At 41.3% G+C, this 17,374-nt stretch overlaps 1 protein-coding gene across 1 annotated transcript in view; it reads right to left on the bottom strand.

Annotated features, from left to right (window-relative positions):
- ANO2 (anoctamin 2) overlaps positions 1-17,374 on the bottom strand; it is a 373,778-nt gene that overhangs the window by 205,047 nt on the left and 151,357 nt on the right. The window contains exon 12 of the mRNA XM_082255012.1: positions 13,268-13,350. Coding sequence (XP_082111138.1) covers positions 13,268-13,350 — 83 coding nt within the window. The remainder of the gene's footprint in view (positions 1-13,267; positions 13,351-17,374) is intronic.

Genomic DNA, 17,374 nt, shown 5'->3' with positions numbered 1-17,374 from the left:
GGTAATGTGCTAGGAAGGAAAGGATGCCGTAATGTTTAAAGGAAATGAAAATGATCAACCTACAGATGGCTGAATTCAAAGACACCATGAAAATCAAAGTAAAAAAATTATGCAGCAGGCCAGTCTGTTTTTCTGAAATTTCATTGCAGCAACTCAAAATGGTACTCAGTAGTTTGCATGGCCCCCGCGTGCTTGTATGCTTGCACAGCAAACCCTCTGGCAATGGCACGTATTGATATACCATCCTGAAGGATTTGGACTGACTGTGCCACCTCTATAGGGTCCAGGTATCGCCTCATGCTATCATTAGTGACACTGACCCTAGCCAAATGCAAAACTAGTGAAAAACAGTCAGAGAAGATGAGCAGGGAAAAAAAAGTAAAAGTCAGTGACCTGTAAAACCCCTCTGGTTTTGGAGATTGTCTTATTGTTGCCCATCTAGTGCACCTGTTGTTAATTTAATTAACACAAAAGCAGCTGAATCTGATTAACAGCCCCCTTTGCTACCTAACTGACCAGATTAATATTAAAGGAGTTTAACTGACTCGATGTTATAATCTGATTAAAAAGTGTTCCTTTAATTTTTTTGAGCAATATATATATATATATATATATTGTGAGGGATTAGCTCGGTGGCGGGTGTGGATGACCCCTTGGGGGGTGCGTTTTCCCAGAGAGGTAGCCGACAAGTGCTTGCAAACAAACAGTGTGGTTTATTAAATGGTGTTTTCTTCACCAGGCTGTATGCAGCAAAACATCCAAAATAAAATAAAACAGAAAATAAATCCTTGCCTCTGTGGGCGGCTACCTTCTCACAACTGGAACCTGCCTAAGTGTCTGTCTCCAACCTACCGTCGGGCAGACTTCCTTGTCCTACAGCGGACACTCAATAGTCCTTTTATAATAGCTTCACAGGGCAACACAGTCCTTTTGTTTCTTTCACATCAACAGTTCGTCTTCTCACCTTTGAGACGTATTCACCCTTGGTTACCGTCCCGGGCACACATCACTCCGGGGGGTCTTCTCCCAGGCCCACACATCCTGTCGGGAGGCACACGCTGACTGTCCTCCTGCTCCCAGCCCACATGGCTTCAGGATGCAGCTTCTGGAGGCAGCCAACAACAGGAATTTCTCTGAACAAATTATAGAGCCTTAACTCCCTCATTCTGAACAGGTGAAGGCCTTTCAACTTCCTGCTGGCTAGCTCTGTAGCCAACACCCTAAATTAATTAATGGACTTCTCAATCAGGTGGAAATGTATCTCCTTCCTGTGACTACATTCCCAGATTTAGCTGACTTCCTGTCACATACCCCCCCCTCTTGTTTCAACCCTAGGGTTGGGACACATATTTCCAGGCACGCATGTGTCAGGCACTGCTGACTCACTGATAAGCCTCCTATTATCCTCAAGCTTCCGGATGAAACTGTTTTGTCATCTTCATTGACGGATTTCTCATAAATGCCACACAGTTTGTCTCTCATCTCATATACACATTCTTCAACTGCATTTTTGGCATCATTTCGCTCCTTCTCGTTTCTGTCATCTTCATTGACAGCTTTCTCATAAATGTCAGACAGCTTGTCCCTCATAACCGTCTGTCCAATCCACCATGGAGGACCGTGATCCATAGGCAACTCAATTGGGCTAGTCTTAATGTCTTCAACATTCTTAAGACGCCTCTCTCTGCAATCCATAAATGTTTTCCACAAAACTTTGAGAACCTTTGCTTCACTAAGCTTTGTTCCAAGTAGGGACTCTTGACATCCCTCTGTGACTTGAGTTGCCTCTCCATACATCTGTACACAATCATTGACTTTTTGTTGTAAAAGGGAATGATCTTCCTTCTTGAGCTTTGCTTGCTCTAAGATGCTGTGCAGAGGATTTTCCAATTGAGACAACAGGCTGTCACACATTTCTTCAAAGTGACCCCTGTTCCTTTTCCCAGAGATATCAATATCATTCACCAAACATTTCATATTCATAGGCAGATCTGAAGCATTTGCACTCATCAACTTCTTAAACTTTTCGCCCTCCTGAGCGAGTCGCAGTAAAGGCCTACTATTTGATTTGATATTCAGTTTATATTTCTTGCCAAACTCTTCACAGAAGAAGCCAACCAGAACATCATCAACTTTCCTTCCACCAACATAGGGGTCAAAGGCAACAACACAGTTGAACCCAGCGATCTGGGTGGTATCCATTATAGACCTCCTCTCTGCATCAGTGAAGAAGCATGGAACTGCAACACATTCTTTTACAGGTTTCTTCAATGCACTTTCTGCTGAACTATTTGACCGCTCAAGGTCACCTAGTTCTTTTTCTCTATCTGAATTCCACATGGAATGCATCTCAAGATCACGATCAAACTTCTGCCACCCGTCTTTCACCAGTTCCATTTTGGAAACACTCCCTGAAAGGCACTTATTCATTTGCTTCACGTTTTCACCAACAGCCTTAGTTTTCTCCACTAGGTTTTCAGCCTGAACTGAGAAATCACCACATTTCTTACTCAGCTCCTTTGTTTGCTGAAGTTCTAATGATACATTTTCCAATGCATGAAGTTTTTGAAGGAACGGTTTATTCCAAAGGGGTGATTCAAGCCACATGTCGTCACATTTCTGAGGCTCACTCAGGACAGACCCCAAAACACTGATCCTTTTAAAAACTGCATCAGGCACACTATCCCCTCTTTGGGACAGATCCTCTGTTGCCTGGAATTCCTCTTCCAGTTCCTGCAACGGAATCTTCATCTCTTCTACTTGCTGTTCTAAGGCTCGCTTAGACTTTTCTAGCTCCTGAACGCTTTTCACAACATCATCCTTGGAGCTGACCAATTCTTCCATTTCTGTACGCAGCTGTTTAACACTTTCTAGTTCAGCCTTACACTCTAGAGCTTCCTCCAAAGAGCGAGCCAAGAACAGGGCTTTGCTCTCGTTATCACGCGCCTCCGTTTTTGCACGGTCGCGTTCTTCTGCATATTTTGCAGACACAGTCTTCTCTTCACCAAGCATCTGATCAAACTTCTTTTTCACATCTTCAACACACTGTAATGAACCAACGCTTTCTTCCATGCGTTTTTTCATATCCGCTATCTGAGCTTGCAATGTTGCGACTTGCTCTGATAGGTTTTTCTTTGCTTCCGCCTCCTCTTTTAATTGTTCCAGGAAGCCATTTTTCTCATCTTCCATTTGTTTGAGCTTTGTGCTAAAACTCAGCCTTTGACACCTCTCTTCCTGTAAGAGTTCCTGCGTGTCTTGCAGCTGCGATTCCAAGATAGAAAAATCTTCCGCAATTTCTCTAGATTTGCTGTCTGCTTGAGAAAGCTGATTTATAACATTGTCCAACTCAACCTGCAGTCGGTTTGCCTTCTCTGACAGCTTAGCACACAATCGGTCACCTTCTGACACCTTGACTTGCGATTCCAGAAGCTGTGCCTCTACTTTTTCCCTCTTATGTTCACAATCTCCTTTTCCCTGCATAAGAGCCTTCACCTCATTGGCTAGTTTCTGGGAATGAGATTGTAATTCTGCCACACAGGCTTCTTTCTCCTTTAACTGCTGCTGGAAACGTTGGGCTTCACCTTTCCAACTTTCACAGTCTGCACGTAATTCATCTACCACATTGCTCAAAGTGGTGAGCTCATACACAGTACTCAGTAATTTAGCCTCTCTTTCACTTTTCTCGTTGTCGCTGAGAGACAATGTCGTTTTCAGAGTGACATTCTGTTCCTGCGACTCCTGCAGGTCTATTTTTGTAACTTCCAAACACTGAAGACTTTTTTCCAGCTGATTACGCAACTCCAACATATCAACCATACTTTGCTTCTGCAAAGTCTGAATTTCACTTTCCTTTTCCATGAGGATGGTATCTTTCTCCATTATAGTCTCTCTGCGTTTTTGCAACTCGACCAAAAGAAGAGCAGTGGATTCTTCCCACTGTAACACATGAGACTTGAGTAGTTCATTCATTTCCTGCAAGTTTCTATGCTCCATTTTAAGCAATTCCAAGGCTTGTTCCTTTTCTTCCATTTTCCGTTGCAAGGCATCCAACTCAGCCCTGCACACATACTCGGTTTCCTCCAAACCGATGGCCTCCATTGGCTGCTGGCGTCTCTGTTTCCAGCCTGCCATGCTCCCTTGATGAGCCTTTTGTTGAGCTGCAAAGCTCTGCTGAAAATCCGCATTTGCCTGCTGTTGAGCTGCATTTGCTTGCTGTTGAGCTGCATTTGATATAATCAGATGTTTCAACATCTCCTCCATTTTGAGTTTACTTTTCATCTGAGCACACTGCGTCTCCATAGCGGTTTCATCAGTGTTGCTAGGGACAACAACCTTCCTCTTTAGTAGACTCTCTTTAGGCATGGATGGGGCTGGTTCAGACGGCAACATCCCCTCCATCCATAGAATCCGGTCTCTCATTTCATCTATCTTTGCATTTTTCAGGCGTTTGGACCGCCCCATCTTCAATAAATCCACAAACAAATTTTTCACAGTCCAGCAAACAATTTTCAGACCACTGTCTCTTCAACACATGTAGTTTTTCTCTCTCTTGCAGGATCTCTTTTCCTGCGCACACAGTTTGTGCAGTCACTTGCACCAGACACAACAAAGTTCATCAAATAATTTTGAGACCGCTGTCTCTTTAAAACACTTTTTTTTTTTTTTTTCTGTCAGGATCTTCTCTCCTGCACACATAGATTGTGCAATCTCATGCACCAGATAAAGTTCATCAAACATATGCACTCCATTGCAGGGATCTCTGCTTATGCCCACTGCATACCTCCACCATATGTGAGGGATTAGCTCGGTGGCGGGTGTGGATGACCCCTTGGGGGGTGCGTTTTCCCAGAGAGGTAGCCGACAAGTGCTTGCAAACAAACAGTGTGGTTTATTAAATGGTGTTTTCTTCACCAGGCTGTATGCAGCAAAACATCCAAAATAAAATAAAACAGAAAATAAATCCTTGCCTCTGTGGGCGGCTACCTTCTCACAACTGGAACCTGCCTAAGTGTCTGTCTCCAACCTACCGTCGGGCAGACTTCCTTGTCCTACAGCGGACACTCAATAGTCCTTTTATAATAGCTTCACAGGGCAACACAGTCCTTTTGTTTCTTTCACATCAACAGTTCGTCTTCTCACCTTTGAGACGTATTCACCCTTGGTTACCGTCCCGGGCACACATCACTCCGGGGGGTCTTCTCCCAGGCCCACACATCCTGTCGGGAGGCACACGCTGACTGTCCTCCTGCTCCCAGCCCACATGGCTTCAGGATGCAGCTTCTGGAGGCAGCCAACAACAGGAATTTCTCTGAACAAATTATAGAGCCTTAACTCCCTCTGAACAGGTGAAGGCCTTTCAACTTCCTGCTGGCTAGCTCTGTAGCCAACACCCTAAATTAATTAATGGACTTCTCAATCAGGTGGAAATGTATCTCCTTCCTGTGACTACATTCCCAGATTTAGCTGACTTCCTGTCACAATATATATATATATATATATATATATATATATATATATATACTAGTGAACTAAGGCATTTTTAATGGACCTCAACACTGTAAAAATTGTGCCTGTGCATAATTTTTTCCACTGCAGTACACCCCCACCTGTAGAGCAGCACTCATTTCTATGGGCCCTCAATGTCCTTCCAAGAAAATTACTGCCACTGTAAGAAGGGGAATATTGCTATATTATATGGAAATTTTACAAAGAAACTATCATTTTCCTAGAAAGTGCTCTTTAATTAGTCACAGATATTTTCCAGTCTTGAAAAGACTGAGATTCAACTCTGATCATGTTTGCAGTTGCAATGCATATGTGTAAAATGTTTTTTAAGGGGGTTTTCACTCTAGATAAAAATTATAGCCTTGCTTTGGATGTCTCTATACCCATTCCCTTAATCCATGCACCTCCAATGCATTCACAATACCCGCCCCTCAATGCATTTATCTCCACTCACCTACCAGTTCTACTAATACTCCCTGTTGAATTTTGAACCAGGACTTACAATGTTAAGCACAGCATCACCTACTGCATATTTTGGGCATCACAGTCTCCCCACTTTTCATTTGCATATAGTCCAGCACCCCCCCCCCCATTTATTTGAGATCCATGAGATGGATTTTGCTTGGCAATGCCCAAAAATACATTTTTCTCTCTGTGAAACTGGCAATGGAATAGGGCGCCCTCTACAACAGTGATACTTGTCTTCTATTTGCTCTCCCACTACCTGTTCACCCTCTACAATCCATGTCAAAATCCCTGTGTAGGTTCTTGTTGGGTTTGGGTTGGTGCTTACACAGCACTCTCCATGTGGCAGTGCTTGGACCCTGTGATTTGCTACATGGGCACACAGCATTGCATCTTTAGAGGAAGGATCAGAAGCAAGCAACTGGTATTTAGGAAGGCTTCAGTGGGCAAATGGGGGGAATTCAGACCTATCTCCAGCAGTCATTCCTTTTCTCCTCTAGAGGTTTTCAGTCTTCAGTCACCCCAATTTTTATGAGCCTAGGCTGTCATGAACCTGCAGCATCATCATGCTAGCCTGGGTTTAGAGTATTATTCCACTGAGCCGCACTTACATTTCATTTTGTTGAAAAAATGATCCGTGATTCATTGCACCAGCCAGAAAACACTGGCAAAAAAGGTGTGCACATATCTTTTTCCAAGTATCATCTGACAACATCATGGGTAGATACAGTAAATATATATATATATATATATATATATATATATATATATATATATATATATATATTACACACTGTATTGTTTAAAGTATTGGGACGCCTGCCCTTTCACGCACATGGACTTTACCACTTGCCGACCGCCGCACAACTATATATGGCGGTGGTCAGCCCCTCCCGGGCAAAGTGACGTACCGGTACGTCACTCGCCCACTAGCCTCTTGGGGGCGAGCGCGCGCCGCTGGAGGCACACTCCCACCCCCGCTCGTTCCCTTACATCCCCGCGCGAGTGACTGGCGGCTCCCATGTCCGCCGGCCACTCGCGATCTCTCGCTGGAGAGGGGGAAAGGCAGGCAGCTGATGTAAACACAGCCGTCTGTCATTCTCCCTGAAGTAACTGCAGAGACTATACGATCCTGCTATGTAGGATCGTATGTCTCTGTGGTTACATCACAAGCCACGCCCCCCACAGTTAGACTCACGCCCCTAGGGATACATTTAACCCACTGATCACCAATAAAATTAACCCCTTCCCTGCCAGTGTCATTTTTACAGTAACAGTGCATATGTATAGCACTGATTACTGTAGTAATGTCACTGGTACCCCCAAAAGTGTCAAAAATGTCAGTCAAGGGTCCAATCTGTCCACCGAAATGTCGCTGTCCCGCAAAAAAAAATCGCAGATCGCCGCCATTACTAGTTAAAAAAAAACAATAAAAATGACATAAATCTTTCCCGTAGTTAGTAAACGCAATAACTTTTGCGCAAACCAATCCAAAAAACGCTTATTGCGATTTTTTTTTACCAAAAATATGTAGCAAAAAACAAACTGGCCTAAAATGTTAAAAAATTTTGATTTTTACATTTTTTTGGGGAATTTCATATAAAAAAAAATGTGAAAAATATTGTTATTTTTTCAAAATTGTCGCTCTTTTTTTTTTGTTTATAGTGCAAAAAGTAAAAAACGCACAGGTGATCAAATACCACCAAAAGAAAGCTCTGTTTGTTGTAAAAAAAGGAAGTCAATTTAATTTGGGTACAGCGTCGCACGACCGCCCAATTGTCCGTTAAATTCACGCAGTGCCCTGGTCTTTGAGCAGCCAAATCCTCCGGGGCTTAAGTGGTTAATGGCTTCCCAGTCTTAGCCTGTAAGGTTCAATATTCAGTTGGCCCACCCTTTGCAGCTATAACAGCTTCAACTCTTTTGGGAAGACTGTCCACAAGGTTTAGGAGTGTGTCTATGGGAATGTTTGACTATTCTTCCACAAGCAAATTTACGACGTCAAGCACTGATTCTGGAAGAGAAGGCCTGGCTAATAGTCTCTGCTCTAAGTCATCCCAAAGGTTCTCTATCAGATTTAGTTCAGGACTCTGTGCAGGCCAGTCAAGTTCCTCCACCCCAAACTCGTTCATCCATACCTTTATGGACATTGCTTTGTGCACTGGTGCACAGTCATGTTGGAACAGGAAACTGTCCCCAAACTGTTTCCACAAAGTTGGGAGCATTACATTTTCCAAAATGTCTTGGTATGCTGACACCTTAAGAGTTCCTTTCACTGGAACTAAGGGGCCAAGCACCAACCCCTGAAAAACAACCCCACACCATTATCCCCCCTCCACCAAATGATTTGGATAAGTGCACAAAGCAAGGTCCATAAAGACATGGATGAGAGAGTTTTTGGGTGGAGAAACTTGACTGGCCTGCACCTGTCCTGACCTCAATCCGATAGAAAACCTTTGGAATGAATTAGAGCGGAGACTGCGAGCCAGGCCTTCTTGTCCAACATCAGGGTCGGACCTCACAAATGTGCTTCAGGAAGAATGGTCAAACATTCCCATAGACACAATCCTAAACCTTGTGGACGGCCTTCCCAGAAGAGTTAAATCTCTTATAGCTGCAAAGAGTGGGTCAACTCAATATTGAACCCTACGGGCTAAGACTGGGATGGCGTTAAAGTTCATGTGCATGTAAAGGCAGGCATTCCAATATTTTTGACAATATAGTGTGTATACATATACACACATATTTGCTATTGGAGCAAATTTGGCCATGTTTTAGAAGCTTTTTTGTGTTTTTTGGAACTGTTGGTTTAGGGATCTGAGAATGTTAGGTTTTTAATATTTTTCTGTCTTTTGGTGAAACTCAGTGGACATATCTTTTTTAGTTAAGTAACATGCTACATGCTACTTTTTGACAGATAATGATGCTCTATGTCCAGCCATTAACTGGAAAAACTTTCCACATTGAAAAACAAGGTGACTGAAAGTTTCACTAGTTCATATCTTCTCATCAGTAAGAAAATATTGTCTTTTAATAGACATCCCGGGGCATAAGGGCATGTGCGTGTCTAATAATTTATGAGCGAAAACAAAAGCCCATTCAAAGTACATTAAAATTAATGCACAACTAAACCCACATTGAATTAGTAATAGTGTTCCCTGTGAAAAATGTTTATTTGATATAAACTAGTTAGAAGTCATATGATTACAGTATAATAATGACAGACACAGTTTTGACGCTGAATTATGAAAAACGAAAGCACTGCAGAGCTTTGAGTATAGCAGCCAAATGTATTGTACTAAAGATCTGTGATAGAACCTTGTCATTGCAGATCTTGCCTTCAAAAAATGCTAGCTGCCTGGACAGTATGCCAATGCTTTGGTCTCAGGTTTTTACTTGCCAAGAATGAGTATGCAAAATAGGTATTTTTGTAATAGGTGTACTATAAAATAACTCTTACATTTTAACAAATTGAAAAAAAGTGCTGCCACCTTGAGGTCCCTACATGTACCTATAGCAGCTTTTAGTACCCACTCTATGCCCAAATGCCAAGCCATTTGGATCAGGCAAAGCTCTGGCACCTCCTGTTGTTCTTCTCATATATTCCTATTGATCAATGAAGTAGCTGGGGACAAGTGGAGTGACTTCATCTATGTGGTTTTGCAGTAAAATTTCAAATTTTGCAGAGAAATTTTAGATTTCACCATTAGCAAGTGTTTGCCAAATACATTTTCCTTATTAAAGGAACCTTACCACCGGACCTCTACTCCATCCCCAGCCCCCCGGTTCCCACTGTACTTATCACTGGTGCTTCTCAGCTGTCATGGTTCCAGCAGCCGCTCCATTGGTCCAGGGCTTGAGATCCACACCTCTCTCTTCTTTATCCTGCAATGCCAGGACAGACTAGATTGAAACTAATCTAGTTTGTTCATGTGACGTTGCTGACCAATCAGAAGCCATCTGTTCCATCCTGGCAGTGAAGGACAACGGAGAGAGCTGCCGGGATTTCAGATCCCCAGAGCGGTTAATTAACCAGGGGAGCCGTGACAGCTGAGAATCACTGGCGGTAAGTACAAGGGAATGGGGGTGGGAGGTGAGGAGGGGTCTGGTGTTAGGCCACCATTCCAATTTTTCTTTCAAGGCAAACAAACTATTTAAGCTGTTTGAGATATATTCTTTTTTTCTTATCAGAGGGTGTGGGATTTTTTGGGTGTATTTAATGTAGTTCATTTGATCTCATTAGGGTCCATCACACTATTTATTTTATCGCATATATTCTGACACGCTAAAAGGCATATGTTTTGGTTCCCATAACAAAGATTGTGTCTCTTCCCATCTTAGCATTGTAGAGAGACATGTTTGGTTTTTTCTGCATTTCGAAGCATTTGAAAGTATTTAGAAGTCAAAAGCAGCACATCAAAACACATATAAAAAGCGTTTTAATGCGATGGGAACAGGTATTAACAAGCCTTGGTCAATGGCTGTTGTTGTTATGTATCAAAACATTAGTCAATGTGCAAGAGAAACACACATTAATGCACGACAATGCACCTGCATAACAATATAAAAAAAATACACACGCTATACACACATGGATCTAAATGGGCCCTTAGCATTCTTTGTATTCGTGCTGTTTGCCTTTACTCATACATATATTTGATTATTTGTATACTGTTTTTTTTCTCATTTTTTCTCTCCGTAAGAACAACGTAAAAAATAAGGCTAATAAGGGGGTGGGGCATTTTTTTGGAATAAAAAAACAGGACCGTTTAGAGCCCATTGCCCCTTTAAAAACCACCAAAACCACCTCTATTTCACCCGCCCCATTGACTTCCAAGCATTTTGCCAAAATGATGAAATTTCAATGAAATTTTACAATTTTCACCAAAATATTCTCTAGAAATAGCCCATTAAATATTGATGCGTTACTAGGCATGCATGAGGGGCAGGAGGGAGTGGGCAAGGCTTCAATGTTTTGTTCCTGTGTCACTTTTTGATTTTTAACAGCTTTTATCTGAAAAATTCATGAGATTCCTTATTTTTCCTCAAGATTTATTTTCCTTTTGCATTTTTTATGTGCTTGTAAATTCAAGAACCTAAACCAAATGTTCTATGTGATTGTATTAAAAAAATCAAAAAGGCAAAAGCCATGAAAACTCATTATACCTAATTTTTAAACCATTACATTTTGGTAACTGCTATTTTGGTTTTCTGCTCAGCTAATTTTAATGGAAACCTGTACTGCGTGAGAAAGTATGCAGGCAGTAGGGTTCGACCGATATGGTTTTTTCATTGTCAATACCGATATTTTGGTCATCGCGTATCGGTATCGGCCGATATTTTCATTTAAAAAAATTTTTTTTTACTTGACAGGTACTCTTGTGGAGGGACCTGGGGGTCTAAAAGACCACAAACCCCTCCTCTAAACATAAAAGCATTCAAAACGTCAAGTTTGGCTGTTTTGAATGCTGTCATTTTTTTAAATCTAGCACCAGTACCCGGAAATGATGTCATGACATCACTTCCGGGTTTTTGCATGGAGACCCGATCAGAACCGAATGCGGCTTTGATCAGGTCTTTGGTGGCCATGCAGGCTGGTTGCCCGGGTCTCCCGGTGGGGCGGAAGGTGGTGGGAGGGCGGGGACGTCCCCATCCCGCTCCTTGTAATGACAGCCGAGCGGCTTCTCAGCCGCATCGGTTGTCATTACAAGACAGCCGAACGTCCGCTATGGACGCCGGTACTGGGGTGATCACTCCAGTACAAGCACTTTCCGAAATATCTGTAATATTCGGTTCGATTCTGATATATCGGGGAAAGTGCATATCGGCCCTCGATATATCGGCTTCGCCGATAATCGGTCGATCCCTAGCAAGTAACCATTTTTTTAACCTCTGCCTCTGAAAATACTAGTTGCCTGGCTGTCATATAAAATTAGTACTTTCTCAGTAACTAACTAGAACAGGCAGGCAGATCAGGAGCTCCGATTGCACTGACTTTCCAATATGCATGCCGATTCATGGTCAGTGGCCAGAGTCAGCCAGGGAATGGCTATTTTCAGAGGTCAGCAAAGGAAGTACCCCTATTTCCCTTTGGAGTAAGTTTCCTTTAACTAAAATTCTGAATACTTCTGTTCTGAATTCTGAGCCTGTATATTTGGGTGTTCAGGGACTGATTTTCAGGGTGCAGGCTGATTAACAGATTTCACTGGGTAGAATAAAAGATGCAACCATTAAAGGCATTAACCAAGAGCTCTTGTGGCATTGAGGTTACATCTACTTTTCATTAGCAGAACCCTTTGAGATCTTCTCTGGTTCCTCAAAAAAAAAAATAATTGGTAAATTATAAAGCCTCTTTTGTCTCCTCCTAGGTATCATAAACACTGTCAGGCCTAATCCATAAAAAGCAAAGCACAGCTAACCCATCTCAGTCAATCAGAATTCCTCTTTCAGTAATCTGAATTCTGCAGTCTGATTGGTTGGTACTATAGCTTGCTACCCTACCGTTCAGCTTTGCCTTTTGCTCACTGTCATGACATTGGTCCTGTAGCCACCATGCAAGCCCCAGAGCAGCGTGGGACTATAAAACACCTAAGACTATAATGTTGGGGAACGGTGAAGGCATACATTTTTTTTTTTTTTTTTTTAGAAAGTCATATTTTTAAGGCTCTTCTCACACCTATCTTCAGCTGAATTAAGCCAGTCCCTTCACTTTGACAGGGTTCTTATTAACTTCTTAACTAAACACAATAAAAACTGCTATTATCTGATCTATGCTATTTTTGAACACTGCGCTGACCCACAACTCACACTGCATTCATTTTTTTTCCCCGTATAGGGCAGTGATGGCGAACCTTGGCACCCTAGATGTTTTGTAACTATATTTCCCATGATGCTCAACTACACTGCAGAGTGCATGAACATCATAGCAAATGTAGTTCCAAAACATCTGGGTTGCCAAGGTTCACCATCACTGGTATAGTGGCATAGGGACTATTCAGAAAGAATAATAATGCACATATATAGCACATGCATATGGGCACTTGTGCTGCCAGCCTTGGGCAGCATTTTACACATTTGTAAGTTGTAGATCTTGTTTTGCTTTTTGAAATCACATCGGGTTTAAATGTTAAAACAAGGTTTTCTATTGCTTATAATCAGCAATAGAACACTGATGTTCACTGAGCAGTTTAGAATTTTACAGAACATTCTGCAGTACTGGTGCCAGGTCAGTATCTGCCTGTCAATTTAATTAGGCATTTATTATTCATTTTTTTTAAATATATAAATATGGAAGACTTACTTCTTCTTCTTCCAAGCCTGTAAGGTCCCAAAAGTAGCTTAACCTCATTTGCAAGCGTTTCCAGTGTTCAAGGAATAAGGTAGCTGGAAGTCAAAAGGAATACCAGTTAAAGTGAATCCAACATGGACAGAAAGAAAGAGATACGATTGTTCATTATCTATAATTCATATCTAGGGGTATGTACAGTATAGTCTTTAATCATCAGATATAGAAAAAAAAAAAAAAACATTGTTTTTATGTCTACTTTGTATATTTGGAATTGCACAGGTATGTGGATGCAGTAGCCATGTTTGCTCAATATGTAGGCTCCTCCTCCTGGTTTGCTTTGCTACACAATGGTTGTGTTTTACTGCTCTTTTTCCAAAAAGTAAACACACATAGATTTATTTCATCTATCCTGTGGATGAAAATAATCTAAAAGATCTCCCCATCCACAATATACAGTGCAGGTGGAGTAATCTCCCTCTGCAGCTATTGTATTTTGACAGCCACAGCCAGCATCAGAATATAATTATTATATTATTATATAAAAATATTCCGCATATATGTATTCAATATGAGTATGTTAATAGAGCATTTATGAAGTACCATTGCATTTAATTTCCAGCAAATAGGGCATTCATTTTTATTTTTTATTTTGTATCTTTTATGTAAAATTGTTGATGTATTGTGTTGGGGATTTATTAATATGCAAAAGTCACAATTGAGTTAGGAATTGAGCTGCGCTGCAGTAGAGTGAAAAGATATTTATTTTTTCAGTTTTAGTTGGTTTTTTTTTGCAAAAATTAAAGTGAATCTTTGTGCGACATACCAAGAAGAATCCAACCCAAGGGCAGAAATATTAAAATACAACCATGTAATGCGGTTGATTTACTAAAATTGGAGAGTGCAAAATCTGGTGCAGCTCTGCACAGAAACCAATCAGCTTCCAGGTTTTTTGGTCTAAGCTTAAAGCGGATGTAAACCTGATTCATGAAATTGGGCCAAAGCACATATATCTGTAGTGTTTTCCTATCTCTCTCCAAAGCCCTAAGTCCTGTGTTTTTCTGCTGCCCCATTCTTCTGTTCAGGAAATGGGAAGAAGATGAGCACACCTACTTCCGCAACACAGCGCTTGCTGAAAGTAGACAAAAAGTGTTTAAGCACAATAATGAGTACAGGGTTAAACTCAAATTAACCCCCCTAAAAAATGGCTAGAATGTGGCTAATATATTAATTAGTCCAATATTTTTTATATATCACAAGATTTCATTTTTAGTATTCTATATATTTATTTGCTTCCTGGCACGGGTGATTATCTATCTTCTTCTCTACTATTCTTCTGTTATCAGCATGATGACTTCTAAAAGTTCTCCGACAACTGAAATAAAACTAGTCTGAAATTTGTGTTGGGGTGGGTGCTATAAATAGATTAGCAGATCGCTGGTCTATTCACAGCACAGCTTTGCAAATATCTTTGTTCTTCTACCTATGTGGAGTGGGGGGGGGGGGGTGTGCCTTTCCTCCAATTAGCTGTCACACAGTGTTTGCCAAGAATCCACACCCAGTGCTGAACAGGAAGAAAAAAAATCTCTAACACAATGTGGACTTTCTAAAGAATATAGCAAGCTGAAGACGGCAGATATACACGTGAAACGTATATAGGGAGATTTGTTTCATCTCTATGTATCATCTAAGGCTGTTCACTTTACTGGGTATATGTGAGGGTTTACATTCACTTTAATTGAACAAGCTGAAGTTAGAAGCTGATTGGCTATCATGCACAGCTGCACCAGATTTTGTGCACTCTCCAGTTTTAGTAAATCAACCCCAATGAGTTCCATATTAAACAAGAAAAACACCATCCACAACAGTTCTATTCCATAAGCTGGATACACACGATACAATTGTCTTTAGATTTTTTTCCTTTAGATTTACCAAAACCATTTAATATGAGGTCAAACTAAAACACTTTCAATTTGTATGCAATCAGGCCGGCCCTGCACTACATAGTTGAAGGTAAATCTAAAGACAATTAAACAACAAAAGTTGTATAGTGTGTATCCAGCTTTAAGACTCTAAAGTTGGATACATACTATACAACTTTTTATTGTTAGATTTCCTTTAGATTTACATTTAACTATGTAGTGCAAGGGCCTGCCTGATTGCATACCAATTGAAAGTGTTTAGATTTGACCTTATATTATATGGTTTTGGTAAATCTACAATTGTATAGTGTGTATGGCCCTTACCGGTGCTCAGTCATGCAGATTATGTGTTGTCAAGAAATATATTATATAAATAAACCTGATTTTTATTTTTTAAGGTAAGGGTAAAGGGCATTATTTAATTCCCCTTTCTAGTTAAACCTAAGCTTACAATTAGCTATACCCTCAAGCCAGAGTTTCATTTTTACAGGAAAAGGGAATTTTTCCAATCAGATATCAGAGTGGAATATGAGCGCAGAGCCATTATCGCAGCCTCTTAACAAATTGCCTGCTTTTTCAAAGAACAAGAAAGTCACTGAGGATAAATGCACCCCCTCCCCCAATTAGACCGAATCAATGGAGCAGAGATCGCTCATTGTCCTATTCCTGAAATGTACATGTGAGTAATAATGTATGACAGTTTCCCTGCAATCTATGCACTGTCTGCTAGCGATGGGTAAGAGTAGATGACCCTGCTCCGCTCAGCACAATGGGAGTGTCAATCAACACATAGAATGTCCAACATAAGCGGAGTATTCTGCTCAGAGAACATATTGTAACCGGACGCTCAAATTCAAGATGAGTCAGGCTTACATAAGGATCCAGTGTCTGACTTGGAGAGGTTTATTCTACTCAGTTTCAGATGTACAAAAAGGATCACCAGTCTTAACTTTCTTGAAAGTCTTAAAGGGTCAGCCCACCCAATATTGATGTTTCAGTTGATGCCTGTGAGCTGAGAGATCTCTCAGGTCCCAGGCTCCACCCACCTAGGGGGGTCTCCTATTCAGCAATGGATTTTCACTTATTTCATAAGAACATGTCACTCTAAAACTGATAGCTGACTGTTTAATGGGTTAATTCATCCTTACAAAAAAAAATGCCTATTCAGATAAGGGGTGCCTGTGAATAAAAGCAAACTGTTTAACTTTAACGAAAATTTGATAATGCCTTGGCTATGGGTGCAGGCCATTTACATACCTCCCAAAGCCTGGCTGAAAAACCCCTAGAGATGGCATCATCCCCTACTGCCTTGCAGTTAGAATGTTAATAAGACACCTCTAGCCATTACTGCTCACCCCCACCATCACAGGAGCAGGCTCTCAAACCCCTTCACAAAACCCCTTCACAAAATTCGATAATGACTTGGCTATAGGTGCAGGCCATTTACATACCTACCGAAGCCTGGCTGAAAAACCCCTAGAGATGGCATCATCCCATACTGCCTTGGTGCTAGGATGTTGATAAGACACCTCCAGCCATTACTGTTCACGTTCACCATCACAGGAGCGGGCTCTCAAACCTCTTCACATGTGCGGTCCACTATGTTCTCAAGTAGCTCAGAGCTACTGCAACAGGGAAGGAAGAGTGCATGCAAAAGGATTTGAATCCACTGAGAATATCTCAGCAGCATCTTAGCAACAAGGAAGTAATGAGTAATGGAATCTCTGGGAGTTTTACAGTGAGGCTTTGGGAGGTAAATGGCCCTCACAAATAGAAAGGGCATTATCCAACATTACCAAACACAGCACAGTTTGTTCTTATCTACAGACACTCCTTAGGCAGTTTTTGGTAAAGGTGAACTAACCCTCTAGAACAGCCTTTCCCAACCTTTTCAACACAGAGGAACCCTTGAAATAAATTGCTGGTCTCGGGGAAGCCCTGCTAAAAATTAAAAATCTACAACTCATGACTAGAGATGATCTAACTTTTGAAAAGTTCGGTTCGGCCAGAACATCCGAACTTCCCGAAAGTTCGGCCCGGATTTCAGAACCCCATTGAAATCAATGGGACCCGAACTTCGGTAATCAAAAAACACCATTTTGAAACCCTAAAACCCAATAAATGCCCCTAAAAAGTGCCTAGGGTTCTGGGTCATGCCCCAGGGACTATAAATCACACAAAAAAAGTTCTTAAAAATGTT

This window comes from Pelophylax lessonae (genome assembly GCF_965119305.1).
Source record: "Pelophylax lessonae genome assembly, chromosome: 4".
Lineage (NCBI taxonomy): Eukaryota > Metazoa > Chordata > Amphibia > Anura > Ranidae > Pelophylax > Pelophylax lessonae.
This window is presented reverse-complemented; position numbering and strand designations above follow the sequence as displayed.